The 14,764-nt window shown below is 33.9% G+C and overlaps 1 protein-coding gene and 1 long non-coding RNA gene across 7 annotated transcripts in view; both read left to right on the plus strand.

Annotated features, from left to right (window-relative positions):
* Nucleotides 1-247: 247 nt before the first annotated feature.
* LOC105332910 (intermembrane lipid transfer protein VPS13A) overlaps nucleotides 248-14,764 on the plus strand; it is an 84,133-nt gene continuing 69,616 nt past the window's right edge. For all 6 annotated transcript variants that reach the window (XM_066084313.1, XM_066084317.1, XM_066084333.1 and 3 more), the window contains exons 1-4: nucleotides 248-466; nucleotides 4,389-4,432; nucleotides 5,391-5,433; nucleotides 14,367-14,462. In XM_066084313.1, coding sequence (XP_065940385.1) covers nucleotides 367-466; nucleotides 4,389-4,432; nucleotides 5,391-5,433; nucleotides 14,367-14,462 — 283 coding nt within the window. In that variant the 5' untranslated portion in view covers nucleotides 248-366. The remainder of the gene's footprint in view (nucleotides 467-4,388; nucleotides 4,433-5,390; nucleotides 5,434-14,366; nucleotides 14,463-14,764) is intronic.
* On the plus strand, nucleotides 6,157-10,533 carry LOC105348729 (uncharacterized). The gene is made up of 5 exons (XR_010713930.1): nucleotides 6,157-6,608; nucleotides 9,073-9,109; nucleotides 9,566-9,631; nucleotides 9,991-10,063; nucleotides 10,341-10,533. It is a non-coding gene; the product is annotated as an uncharacterized lncRNA (long non-coding RNA).

The following is a 14,764-nucleotide window of genomic DNA, read 5'->3' on the forward strand; positions in this document are numbered from 1 at the left end:
ATAAATGTAGTGAGCATCCACCCTTAAAATCACACCCCGTATATCCCCCACCCCCACCCCCAGCCAAAAAAAAACCAAAAGAAAAACCCTCAAAACTGTATAACCCGTGTTCTCTCTCTCTCTCTCTCTCTCTCTCTCTCTCTCTCTCTCAATAAAACATTACAAATGGCAAATGAACGATAACTCTTTTAAATAGTTAATATTTCCAATTTTATCCGAGTTATAGTAAACTGAACGCCGGTAAGAAGAGAACCAGTTTTGTTGTTTTCCCTCGAGCAGTCACGAGAGTGTTGCTAAATTAAGATGTGAAGGCTGCAAGCCCACGCGACTCTCTGATACAACCGCTGCACAATTTAGGTGTAAAAAATGGTTTTCGAATCTCTTGTGGCGGACTTGATTAACAAATATCTGGGCGACTTCGTGGAAAACCTTGACAGGTCGCAACTGAAAATCGGGATATGGGGAGGTATGTTTAGTGTCTCAGCATCCACTACGCATGAGTGAGCAGGCTCTATGAGCCGCGTAGCATGCGATTGATTTGTATTACATGTATATTTAAAGATATCAGTGCTACTGGGTACTGACATCGCACTTTTTTCTGCTTGTCATCCTTGCACCGTGTTGATGCGCAGAAAAGGCGCGGATCAGGACTTTTGGGGGTGCGTTTTTTTCAATCATGGAAAAGGGATTTTCCACATAGTTTAGTGTTATGCAAGGTTACTCTGTTCCTCTGGGAATCAAACTATGACACACCCCTTTACAAATTGGAAAAAGAAAGTAGTTTGGCATTCATTCAGTATCTAGCTTGTTAGACTTAGCTTTGTTGCATGGATGTGTGCTGAAGTTTATAGATCTTCTAGATTGTTCTTTTGATTAAGATGATGCTCTTGAATTATCTTGAATTGTTAGTAATTAGTTTATTCACTGTAGGAGAGCCTGCAAGGGTGAATGATCAAGGGAGTTAGTGCACTCCTCATGTAGCCTATAATGCTGTCAGTTATATACTAGTAGTAGTTAATGTATGTTCACGTTTTCACGAATTAGCATAGTAATATAAAGCATTTGGGTTCAATCATTAAAAGGATCTTTTCCCTATCCTTTGGGAATGGTATTCTTGGCATGAGTTATTCATTTTAGGAAAATCACAGATCAATTTTAGTTATTATAATAGAAAAATTACCCACTGCAGTAACTGCTCTCTTACATGGCAAATTGATAAATTTTGGCCAAGTTTTAGTTGGTATATAATTGATGATGAAGATTAGCTGCAGGTCTGTAGCTCCTGGTCTGAAAAAAATTGGATGGACGACTTGGGAGCCACAGTGGCACCCACTGAAAAAATTATGTATTTATTGCGCACAAAAGCATGTACAAGTTTTGGACCGATCAACCTTATGTGAAAATTCTGTGAAAACAATGAGTACCATTATATTCTTCAAGACATGCAATTTACTACTGTTATGGTCTCTTGTATTTGTGAGGAGCAGTAAAATCCTAACTTCATGATTTCAACAACACCCCCCCCCCCTTTTATGAACTAGTGATCCTGGCCACTGGTATTGTGTTATGAATTAAAAATATTGTAGGAACATGAATCTGCACTTATGCTACACTTCTCAAATCTGGTTGACCGAGTGAGACTGTATAAAACTTGCAATTATATGTGTTTTTAAACTTGTCAACTTAATTTTGGACCTACATGTATTTCTCTAATTTCATAAAACAATATAATACCTGTGTACAATATTTGATGCCGAAAAATACTTAGAAATTTTACTATTACTTTCACTTTGCTTTTCTGAGAACCTCTTTAACTATGTCAAGTATATCGCTAGTAGAAATTTTATATTAACTCACCAGCCAAATGTCAGAATTTTTCAGAAACAATATGGGGTTTTGATTTTTCTATACAGTCATAATTTATCATATGATAAATCCCCTATGGAGTGAATAACTTATAATTATGGTTTTTGTACTAAATATATTCTTTGTACATATTGAACCCAACTGTGTTGAGTTTGAACTTCTGTCCATAAAGATAGAGTGCACTGTATCCAAGGAAATTATTCAGCCCTCTTTTATTTTATCCCCTTATATTCACCCTCGTTGCTAGTGGGCAAATTTTAAGAATCGATGAATTCCAAATAAAACTGTCTCATGTTATCTCTCTTTATCCAAAACTGTGTCTGGGTGAATTCTAGATGTGGCAAAACTGTTTGCAAATGTAGAGGGATGAATATTACATGAGGCAAATGATGTGTCCAATATGACCATTATTGATATACCCCTCATTCTACATTCTGGTATTATAATTGTCACACAAAGAGAGAGAGAGAGAATGAGAAAGAGATTAAGAGAGAGAGAAAGAGGGGGCATGAAGAAATAGAGATGGAAGTCTGACTGGATTATTATATTTTTGTGCAGAGACCTACCCCCACCCCCCCCCCCCCCACACCCCCCCCCCCCCCACCCCCACACCCCCAAATAATAAAACAACATTTCGCAGATTGCTTTTGTATGATTGTTATAATCTTCCAAAATTATAAACATTGTCAAAAGCAACTTTTAAAATGTATATGTACCATAAAAAAAATACATAATTTAACTAGGCTCTCATACTGTACACATTTTGTGTGATTATTTATACCAGTGACAAAAAAAAGTCCAGCCGTATAACCCTTTAATCTGTTATGGTTAATTGTATGTGAGTGTCACTCTGATCTCTCCACCTATATAATGTAATAATTACAACCAGTCCCTTGTCAAGTGTCCAGATTTATGACTGTGTACTGAAAGGTCACAGAGGGTCACATGATCAATGACTGTTTTGTCATTTTTACACTAAGGTCAAAGGTCAGGCAGAAATAAACCTCATGTAACCTTCCATAGACTTTCAGGATGTGGAATCAATTTTTGTGAAAGTTCCAAAGACTTAAAAATATTATATGGATCTAAAAGAAGAGAACTGCTACTGCTTTATAATTGTTTGATGAAAACCTTCTTGTAAAAGCTTTTAGACTTGCTGTTGAGAAATAAAATCCATGCAGGTATAAGAAGTCATGCAACTGAAGAAATAGACACTGTTTTATATATCATTTTAAATAGTAAAATGGACTCAATTTGTACGGCAAATTACAGAAAATTAAATTATAAGGAATGAACTCAATATCTACCCAAGTTATACTCGCGGATTATAAAGCGTAAATTGCCCCAACCGAGGTTATACGAGTTTACTTGGGTAGACATTGAGTTCATTTCTTAAATATTTTTACAAAGCTTTCCCTCTAAAGGAAATAAATATGGTCTAAAAGTTGTCACGACCACCGAGCCCTATTAAACCTTAATTTAAGTGATGATATAATACGATTTTTGTAGGCATCATATTTTGTAGATTCAGAGAAAATCACTTTTTGAATAATTAATGTTTAAAAATTAATACCAGATATTGCACTTCAATGAACTAAATAATTCCTAGATGAACTGAAGAATGAAATCCACTCAAATTGATATTCATCAATTACTGAAATCAATTATTGAAATCACAGTATCATTTCTACAGAATATGTTGGCCAAGGATATATATTGAGTGTTTTGTTTGTTAATCTTTTGACGGTTGGTTTCATGAACTCCATTATCTGCCTATTATCTGATGTTTTGTTTGTGATAAGTGGCCGACGCCCCCACTGATTCTTTACTGAGACTCGGTATATATACACCACTGCAACCGATTAAACTGGTATGCAGGTTGTGCATGAAGTAATTGCCTCATTGAAATTTGTGCATAATATTGCATGGTAAGCAGATGTATGCAGGAAGTACTCTTATTTTGCATTGGTCTAGAAATATCCAAATTCCACATGCAGTGACTATCTATTGAATTCTGTATTGGGTGGGGTGAGGAGTGGGCTGGGAGGGAGGGGGAGGGGGATCATAGATTGAAATATAAAAGTAACCTAGGTCATTAAGTTTGACCCATTATACAGTATTAAATTATAAAACATGTTTATTGCTTGCAAATAAAGATAGTTATATATGAAATCAATTAAGAATCAGCGGGGGCGTCGGCCACTTATTAATATTATGTAATCTTCTTATTTTAATGTATTACTTAATATATTTAAATAATAATAATTTGAATGCAGTTAAAATCATGATAATACTGAATGATTATTATTTGATACCCATTTTAGAGGTGGTTAATTATTTCTTGCATCAAGAAATAAAGTTAATTGGAGAAAAAAAGACTAGCAGAATAAACCAAATTGTATGTTTATGGAATTTTATACTAAGTGGCTCAGAGAGGCATATAAGTAATACTGTAGGTATCTTGCCCCATTATTTTGAAATTCTGGTTGCTTTGATTCATTTTCCTTGCTTCTAATTAACAGGCGATGTTGTGCTCCAGAACTTGGATCTAAAGGAAAGTGCACTGGTAAGGCTATCAATTCTTATTGCATTATTACATCACAGTATTGATTTGACGTTTTGTATACCATTTACTGTGATATCCTTAGAATTCATCAGGGATCAGTTTTCGAAAATTACTGCAGTTATATTGGTACCTTCAGTCTATGAATATAAAACAATAACTGCAATCTGTGAAAAACTGTCCTTATTTATTGGACATGTTGTATGTGCAAACAATCCCCGAAATTACATCCCCCCTAAAAAATCATCGCTATCTGTTGTTGAAAATTGACCACAGTCAATGATTCTACAGTCATTTTTTTTGGCTGGAAAACTTGATTGCGATTTCTTTCATGACTGAGCAGAATGTATTGCATTTGAGATGATACTTCCAGATTTATTGAAAAAGGACACCCCACAGAAAACTACTATGTTTAGTTATAAACAGTATATATGGTGATACTGTCAAACTTCGTTATCTCGAACTAGATGGAACTGTTTAATAACTTCAAGATATTGGAGTATTCAAGATACCGAGGGTAAAATACTTAAAAAATAAGTGGTTGGGACTTACAAATCACTTCAACATATCTGCTGTATTTGAGATATCAGTGTTCGAGATTTCAAAGTTTAACTGTTACAGTACATATCTGTATATCTATACATATCTGTAAAGACAACAGTTTTTAAGAGATCCTGTTATGCATTGAAAAGATTTATCTTTTATTCACTCTGAGTTCACAATTTTTACAAGTGTTTTGTTATTGTTATACAAGTTCCTTGTGTGCAGTAAATTTTTTTGCTTCAATATTAATATACACAAGGAAGTCTCTTTCAATTTAAGAATTAAATTCTATCATAATGTGAAACTGACTTAAAGATGTGGTAAGGTTAACTGAAGCTTGTAAAACAGTTATGGTCTGTTGGTCATCGTCACCATAAAATTACAATATTATGGTAAACCTTTTTTTCTCTCTTTTTAGGATGATTTGGATCTTCCAGTGAAGATAAAGGCGGGCCATATCGGTAAATTTGATTTCAAATTAGATATGCAAATTCAGATGTTCTTAATTAATTATAAGCATGGTTTAAGATAAATATTAGTAAATGTGATTTTGAAATCAATAGATTAATACAATGGAAAGTCCAACAGATGTACTAAAATGTCAGCATGGGAAAGATAAATGCGGGCAATATCGCGATCGGTAAATGTGATTTCCAAATCAATAGATTAACACAGATGCACTGACGATTTAGTTATGTGATGCAATGGCCTACTCCTCAAGTACCTGATAAGGCCTGAGTATCAAAACAGCTTGCCTCTTTATCTACTTGTGGAGTCATATAGCAGGGAAATATCACTGTCATTACATATCCCTCTCCCCTTTAGATGCAAGTATTTCCTTATTCATTTAGATTTTATAGACTTTGCTTTAGACATGTACTGAAGTATGACAAGGTGTCCTTGTCTACGCATCATGAACAGGATACTAATTAAGTCAAACAAATCTTACTGAACATTCACAGGAAATAGGCAAAGAACTCAATCTACTTATGTCTGAGTTCAAAGGTCAAGGTCATAGTACACTAAACTTGGAATTTCTGGCCAGATTTCTAAAAAAATAAAAAAAAATTTGGATAATTTGATATATATGAGAGAATCAGATGATATTTTGCTGTAAACAAACATATGATAAAGCATTTTAGAGTATTTTATTCAAGGTGGCATGGCACACCAATGTAATATTTATACCCCCCGCAAACAAAGTTTGGGGGGGTATATAGGAATCACCTTGTCCGTCCGTCCGTCCGTGTTTACGAGAGTGCATATATTGGGTTCTTTTTATACTTAATTGGTACTAATTGGGTACTTTTTTCTTATTGGGTATACCCAAAAGGAAGTGTCGCTTAATCTACTTAAAATGCCTTAATTGGGTACATGAAAGTTAGTACCCAACAAAACTTAGACACTGCGACTTGTCCAAAAAAGTGTCTGAAAAAGTTGCTTCTATGGACGCACCATGTATTCGCTTCTATATCATACTTTCGGAACTCTAAGTTTAGCTAAGCTGCGGTCATAGTAACTCCCGAGAGTTCCGAAAAGCATCTTCCGTTAATCTTGTTCTTTCAAGCGTTTGATTTCACACACAACAACAATGGCGTCTGCAAGGCATAGTGAGCACGAGGTCAAGATCCAAAAAGTAAGTTTCTTGATTTATTCACACTTTAAAAATAAGTCTTGCTTTGATACATTATGTCAAACATAAGGATAATTTACTTTTTAAATTAATTTTGAACTACATTCGGATAATTATTGTAATAAAAGGACTTGTGTGTATTTCGAATTTCCTCTGTCTTGATCGACTTAACCAGTGTTAACATATAGTGGATGCCCTTTTCATTGAAAGTAAATTTAATTCAAAACCACCATTGTCCTAGCCTATGTTTTGCAAAGTAAAACCCGAACATACTGGACTTCACGCACGAGTGACCTGAGACAATAGACGATACAGGTAAACTAGAGAGGCCCAAGCTGAGGGGGTATACACAGCTGTCCTGTTAAATGAGTGATTTGACACCTAATTACTGGTACAATAATTTGATAAATAACAACTGAATTATCTCCTTGAAAATGAAATTGGTAGGCTAATTATACAAGCCCGCTTGTCACTGAGACATCGTAAGGTTATTTAAAAAATGGAATTAACACAAAAGAATATATTTTATGGAGATAATTTGAAATTTTAACACCGAGGCACCTAAAACCATGTTTTGACTAATGAAACATTTTTATAAAAAACTAGATGTGAAGTTTTCCTATTCTTTTTTTAAGCTTTTAAACTATCGTCGGATTAACCAGAATTTTCTCTGTTTCCCAAAAACGTAACTTTTCTTCTTGAAGAATGCAGAAACTTAATTTATGATAAAAGATTGTTTTGCAGATTTTAATGCCGATTGATTTTTATAAAAAGCCTAAAATAACAATTTCAATATCCAAATTTCTGTGGTAAAAAGGGTTTAATAATTTTGCCATCAGTTGTCTACTTATTCCCTTTTGACTGAGAAGTGAACAGGCATATAGCCTACACTCATGCTATGTCTGTCCACTTCTCAAAAGAGAATATTGTCTACATTATACATGTCCTATGATTCAATACTGATGCAGATGTGTTTAAGTTTACATATTACATTTAGCCTACATGAAATAAAGAATTTTTAATGCATTACGCAGCACAGTTAAGGCTGTCAATAAACTCCGTTCAGACAAAAAGTACGGGAAATGTGCATTATGACATCACAGTATATTACAAACCTCGAAAGTACCTATTAATCTATTTATTACTAAAATTAACTTAAACTAATCTTTTAATTAAAAACAACAAATGCTATTACTTACAATTTTGATGTCCGTTATATCGTACACACTGAAATATAAGCGAGATGTCGTTCTCGCTGTACTACAAAATATGACGTCATATGCTTCAAAATGACGCATTAAGTTAAATCATTGAAGGCTATCGTGCAGTTTTATAGCGAAGAAAAATAAATGTCCTACATTAACGGAAAAGTATAAAATTAATGAATATCTTGTTCAAAATTATTATTAGTAGAATGCTACCTATATAGTCTTATTTTCATTTTGTTAAAAGTAAGCATCGTATAAAGAAGCCACCTCGGTTTTGTATAAAATATGATCGTATATCTAAAATCTGAGTACCTAAATAAATCACTTCATTGCAAGGGCATACACTTACCTGATCCCGACAAACTTTTACATGTGAATTTGAAATATGCTATGTAACTTAAAAACTTCTACGATCCTTGTAAAATCTTATAAATTAATTATTTTTTAATGAAATTAACCCTGTGACCTTCAAAATTATTCAACATATGCATTATAGATTACGGTTCTACTAACAAATATTCTTATCTTAAAAAAAATCGCACCGTTTTTCAAAATCTACGATATAACATCAAGTTATTTCATAATTCAGTTGTGAATTTTGACATGATTATGCCCTTGCAATATTGAATTTTTTAAATGACCTCAAAACCACAAATACATCTGCTTGTACCATGCGACTGCCATATCACGTGACCACTATGAACATAAAACATTGTACTGTTATATATATATTTTAGAAATATATTGCATTTGAGTGACTGTTATTGATTTTATAAAGGACATGCCAGTTTAACTAAAGTATACGTGTTTTCATCACAAAAATTTGCCCATATTTTTATTGACCGCCTTAACTGTACTGCGTATACTTTAAAACTAGTCAGACCAATGCCATGACTGTTCTAAGGGATGAAAATAAATGTAAATCAATTAAAAGAATTGAAAAAAATAAAAATAATGAATAAGACTTATGTGAATGCAAAAGCAAATCATTTATTGTACACTAATCTAACAGATCTTGAGGTCACACTATATCGGGCTATATATTAAAAACTACACTATGTATGAAAGTGAGAAATCGTAAATGTGGATTATGAATTTTTGTACTATGCTAACATCTTGTATGTTTTTGACGATGAATACATTATTAGGTAAAATAATAGTAATAAATCGCTTGTCCAATTTTTTTTGTTGGATATTGTGAATCAGTAAATCCATTAAGTATAAATATAGAGATATATTTGCATTTTTATTATGCACAGGTGGATCAACTACCAAAAGAAGAAAAGATGTGCTAAGGTAAGATCATATAATGATACGTGCCACATCAAATATTTTCTTTCTGTAGTAAATCGAAAGTAGAGAACATGGCGGTAGCGTGTTGTGAGGACCAAGCTGCTAAGATTATAGTCTCGTTCAACCAGACGCTCGGCTATCTCCGTAAAACTCCGACGAGCTCTGCTCTGCTCGTCGGAGTTTTACGGAGGCAGCCGACCGTCTGGTTGAACGAGACTACTAAGATTACTGATATCTTACGCTTGTAAATTTATGTGTATTTGTGTGTTTGCATTTTAAACTCCAGATTAAATGGCCATAAAGAAACAAAAAGTTTGGTTTCTATGGTTAGAACACTGACAGGTGTACATTAATAAATAGTGAATGTAACCTTGGCTTGAATTTAAGCAGACGTATGACACAAAATCCAATGATCAAGCCTTATGATTTTTTTTTTAAATCGATTTCCTTGTATTTCAGAAGATGCTGTAGCTGTTCTCCTGGATGGGGGTGTTTAGTGGCCAGCATGTTCCTTGACGGAAAAAAGTAAGTGTATGTAATATTTTTTGTGCTTTTTTTCTTTTCTTAGAAACATCCTAATGCATGTTATCTTCAAATGAAAAGCACAATATTTTGCTGTTTCAAAAGTTTTGAGAAATGGATTCCTGTATTTAATTTTCTTAATATTTCAGTGTGAATACATACAACGGAAAACATTTTGTAATGAACATTTTTTTACTGCTTGCTTGTTTACACCATCATAATTATATTCCTTTGATGAACATTGCTTCAGTTAGATGTAAACCGTTTGTTGTAAAGGTGTCTGAAGATTTGGTTTCTGGAACTTGATAAAGTGGGAAAAAAACAGTTTTCAGTTGAATTAATTGAATAAAACTTTCTTGTAGTGGTAGAGGAAGAAGACATACAGGAAGATGAAGAAGAGGAGACATCAGTTCGAGGAAAGAAAACCTTCATCTAGTAAATATTTTTTTTCTTCATATTATACCACATGACTGATTTGAGTTAATCTATTATTTCAATTAACTTTTCTAATTTTAAACTCCTACCAAACAGGATAATATCAGTTAAACTTTATGTGCAAAGTAATTAATTGTAAAGGTCAAGTGTGTGTTTCAGTCCTTGTTAAGATATGATTAGAAAGAAATGGTGTATATTTGAGTTATTTTATTTTCTAGCTTTATTTAATTAACATATTTTTATCAATTATGTGATGTACAAATTTGTTTCATTGCAGCATGAATATGATGGACGGAGGCTGTACTGGAGGAGGTTAAGGAATATTTCAGAGAATGTCTGAACGCAAACACCACTCTAGAAAGAATAACTTGCAGTATGGGGATAGAGGAAAGCAGGGCTAATGGAGGTTCCATACAGTATGGGCTATGGGAAACTCTAAAGAAGAAAGTGTGGAGTCTGATTCCCCCCCCCCCCCAAAAAAAAATAAATAAAATAAAACCACCTTAACAGTTTTGGGATCTAAAGCCTACAGCGAAACTTAATTAATGATGTTTGTTTTGATCTTCCCCCTTGCTCTTATTACAGTGAATTTTTTTTTACTAGTTTTAAAACAAAATTTTTTCATCGTCTACCATACTTGTCACTGAAATTGAATCAATGGTAATTTCTTTTATTGTGTGAAAGACATGCATTGTATCTTTTTAGTTTTTAGTTTGAGAATGTTATCATTCAAAAGTATATTTTCATTTACCTGGACATTTGATGAGAATTTTGTTTGATCAAGTCAAATTATTGCAAGATTGCAATTTATTTAACAGTATGGTAGTAAAGAATTATTCGTAGTATTTTCATAGATTTTCTTCATTTGATGAGAACTTCTTTTATTAAAAGAACTGATAGCCAATTTTTGTAATTAAGGACTTGATTTACTTAAGACATCTTGTGCCTTTTGTCATAAATATATCTTTATATCAAAGCTTAGATTAATATCTTTCTGTGTTTTGAAGATAAAAATAAAAGAAAGTGGACACCTCATTAGTTCTGTAATTACATATACTTCATGGTAGACGAAATGAAGGTTTGTGGACAAAATATTTTCATTATATTGCTTGAATTGTATTGAACTACGACCATGTTGCAATTATTTAAGATCAATGCTTAGAAAAATTGCTTTCATTTGCATAACAGCCAGGTAGTTGCAAAATGATGGTATATGTACCTTGAGCTATCATAAATTTATTTTTGTAAAGGTTTCTAGACCAGATGTGTAGCGTTAGAATTTCAGTATTCAAGAAGATTTAAACTATTTAATGCTTATACTTATGAATGCCAATTTTTTTAGTATAGTTTCATTAAGCTTAGATCTCTTTGAAAAATAAAAGCGAAATGTTATATTAAAATCTCTGAGACTTACTTCTTGTGGTTCAGTGTGGTTATAAATTCCTCGTATTTAATTAGGAATCTTCAGTACTAAACAAGGGCTATGTAAATGCCTTCTACCAATTGGGTTGTATTCTAATGCAAGATAACAGATATTGAAGAAAAATACCGACACATGTTCCAAATATCTGTAAAGTTATATTTCAATTAAGGAAGAAAGGTAACCAAGAGGATTTGGACAGATTTCCAGATCTTGTTGGGTTGTATTTCAATTAGAGGAAAATAGGTTACCTAGTGGATTTGGACCGATGTCCAATTCTTGTTGAGTTGTATTCTAGTTAAGGAAGAAAGGTAACCAAGAGGATTTGGACAGGTGCCCAATTTATATTGTGTTGTATTCCAGTAAATGAAGAAAGGTAACCAAGAGGATTTGGACAGGTGTCCGACTTTTGTTGGGTTGTATTCTAGTTAAGGAAGAAAGATAGCCAAGAGGATTTGGACAGGTTTCCAATTTATATTGGGTTGTATTCCAGTAAAGGAAGAAAGGTAACCAAGAGGATTTGGACTGGTGTCCAATTTATATTGGGTTGTATTCTAGTAAAGGAAGAAAGGTAACCAAGAGGATTTGGACTGGTGTCCAATTTATATTGGGTTGTATTCCAGTAAAGGAAGAAAGGTAACCAAGAGGATTTGGACAGGTGCCCAATTTATATTGGGTTGTATTCAAGTAAAGGAAGAAAGGTAACCAAGAGGATTTGGACAGGTGTCCGACTTTTGTTGGGTTGTATTCTAGTTAAGGAAGAAAGATAGCCAAGAGGATTTGGACAGGTGTCCAATTTATATTGGGTTGTATTCCAGTAAAGGATAATAGGTAACCAAGAGGATTTGGACAGGTGTCCAATTTATATTGGGTTGTATTCTAGTAAAGGAAGAAAGGTAACCAAGAGGATTTGGACAGGTGTCCAATTTATATTGGGTTGTATTCCAGTAAGGAAGAAAGGTAACCAAGAGGATTTGGACAGGTATCCGACTTTTGTTTGGTTGTATTCTAGTTAAGGAAGAAAGATAACCAGGAGGATTTGGACAGGCGTCCAACTTTTGTTGGGTTTTATTCCAGCTAATGAAGAAAGATAGCCAGGAGGATTTGGACAGGTGTCTTTTTGAGTTGTATGTCAGTTAAGGAAGAAAGGTGGCCAAGAGCATTTGTACAGGTGCCCGATTATTGTTGGGTTGTATGCCAGTTGGAGAAGAAAGGTAGCCAGAGCTATTTGGACTGGTGTCCAATTTATATAGGTTTGTATTCCAGTGAAGGAAGAAAGGTAACCAAGAGGATTTGGACAAGTGCCCGACTTTTGTTGGGTCGTATTCCAGTTGGAAAAGAAAGGTAGCCAGGAGGATTTTGACAGGTGTCTAATTCTTGTTGGGTTGTATTCCATTGAAAAGAGACAGGTAACCAAAAGAAGCTGGACAGGAGTAGAATACATGTTGGCTACTTGTTTGTATCCAATATGAATGGGACTTTATCATAAGACTTGCTGAGTTTTCTTGTAATGAATGTTGTTAGGTATCAAAAACATGACTGTACTAGTATTTGTATTTACATTAAGGTAAGCATGCTTTCCAGAAGGAGGCACTTTATATGTGCTACTTTCTCAGGTAAATTATAGAGGGAAATAATAACTAAAACAAGCATAAATTTGGAATGAATCAAGAATAATATAAGAAATCTAATAAATGTGGACACTTAAATATATATACCCAATTAGATTAAAACAGTTACAACCCAAAAACTACTCTCTCGTATGTACGGTTTTTTCATATCCAATAAGCAATATCCAACAGAACTTGGACTTGACGAACCCAATAAATAGCCTAATGTGTGTCTGTCCGTCTGTCTGTCTGTCCGTCTGTCTGTGCAATCGTGTCCGGTCCATATCTTTCTTATGGAGAAACATTGGAAGTTCTTACTTCACACAAAGATTGCTTATGACCTAAGGGTGTGTCATGACCTTGACCCAAGGTCATTCGGGCAAGGTCAAGGTCACTGGCAGAAAAAGTGCAAAATTCGTGTCTGGTCCATATCTTTCTTATGGAGAAACATTGGAAGTTCTTACTTCACACAAAGATTGCTTATGACCTAAGGGTGTGTCATGACCTTGACTCAAGGTCATTCGGGCAAGGTCAAGGTCACTGGCAGAAAAAGTGCAAAATTCGTGTCCGGTCCATATCTTTCTTATGGGGAAACATTGGAAGTTCTTACTTTACACAAAGATTGCTTATGATTAAAGGGTGTGTCATGACCTTGACCCAAGGTCATTTGGGCAAGGTCAAGGTCACTGGCAGAAAAAATGCAAAATCCGTGTCCGGTCCATATCTTTCTTACGGGGAAACATTGGAAGTTCTTACTTCACACAAAGATTGCTTATGATTAAAGGGTGTGTCATGACCTTGATCAAGGTCAATTGAGAAAGTTCAAGGTCATTGTTTCAAAAAAGCTCAATTCTGTCTGTGTCATGTCTTGTATTAATGGAATTATTGGAAGCTAAAAATTAACAGTTTTCAAAAATAAAGCAGTTGTTATTTATAGAAAATGGACAATGAAATAGATTCATCCAATATTTTCTATAATAGCAAAAATACACGCGTTATGATTTTTTTCTTAGCGGGGGGTATCAATTGTGAGCTTGCTCACAGTACCTCTAGTTGAATGTTAGAGTTAGTTGTTAAAGATTTACCTTCTGGGAAGGTTCAAGATATATAGATGGGAACCATGCTAGCCAGGGTACTGATATCTTGTATGTATATTAACTTAGGTAATGTTTGATAAATAAACACTGGGGAGTTATATTTCTTGCATAAAAAAACAAAACAAAAGGGCGATTGAAAGATAAAAGATATCACTGGCTATTTTTTTTGGTTTCAGGAAAATTGACATTGAAGATTCCTTGGAAGAATCTTTACACTGAATCAGTGGTTGCCTCTATAGATGGACTCTATGCCCTTGCTGTGCCAAATGTTGGTGAGTTTTGTACAATGCATATTGTATTTTCAAAATGTGGCAATTTGCATTGGATTTTTTGTTAGCTGCTTTACTGGATGTCAACAGAAAAAATACTCTCAATCTCTCTTTATTCAAACATGTTAGTCAGGTACTTTTAATGGTATTTTGAAAAAAAAAGTGAAAATAATGAATGGTTGCGTTTACCAAAGGTTTATACAATTGAAATTATGGAGAACTTTGAACAACTTGACTTTATGGCTAAAAGGATATGTCTTGCCCAACATTCTCCAAGTATAGTTGTCGAGAATTACAGATGCACT

The sequence above is a fragment of the Magallana gigas genome, chromosome 1 (assembly GCF_963853765.1).
Source record: "Magallana gigas chromosome 1, xbMagGiga1.1, whole genome shotgun sequence".
Lineage (NCBI taxonomy): Eukaryota > Metazoa > Mollusca > Bivalvia > Ostreida > Ostreidae > Magallana > Magallana gigas.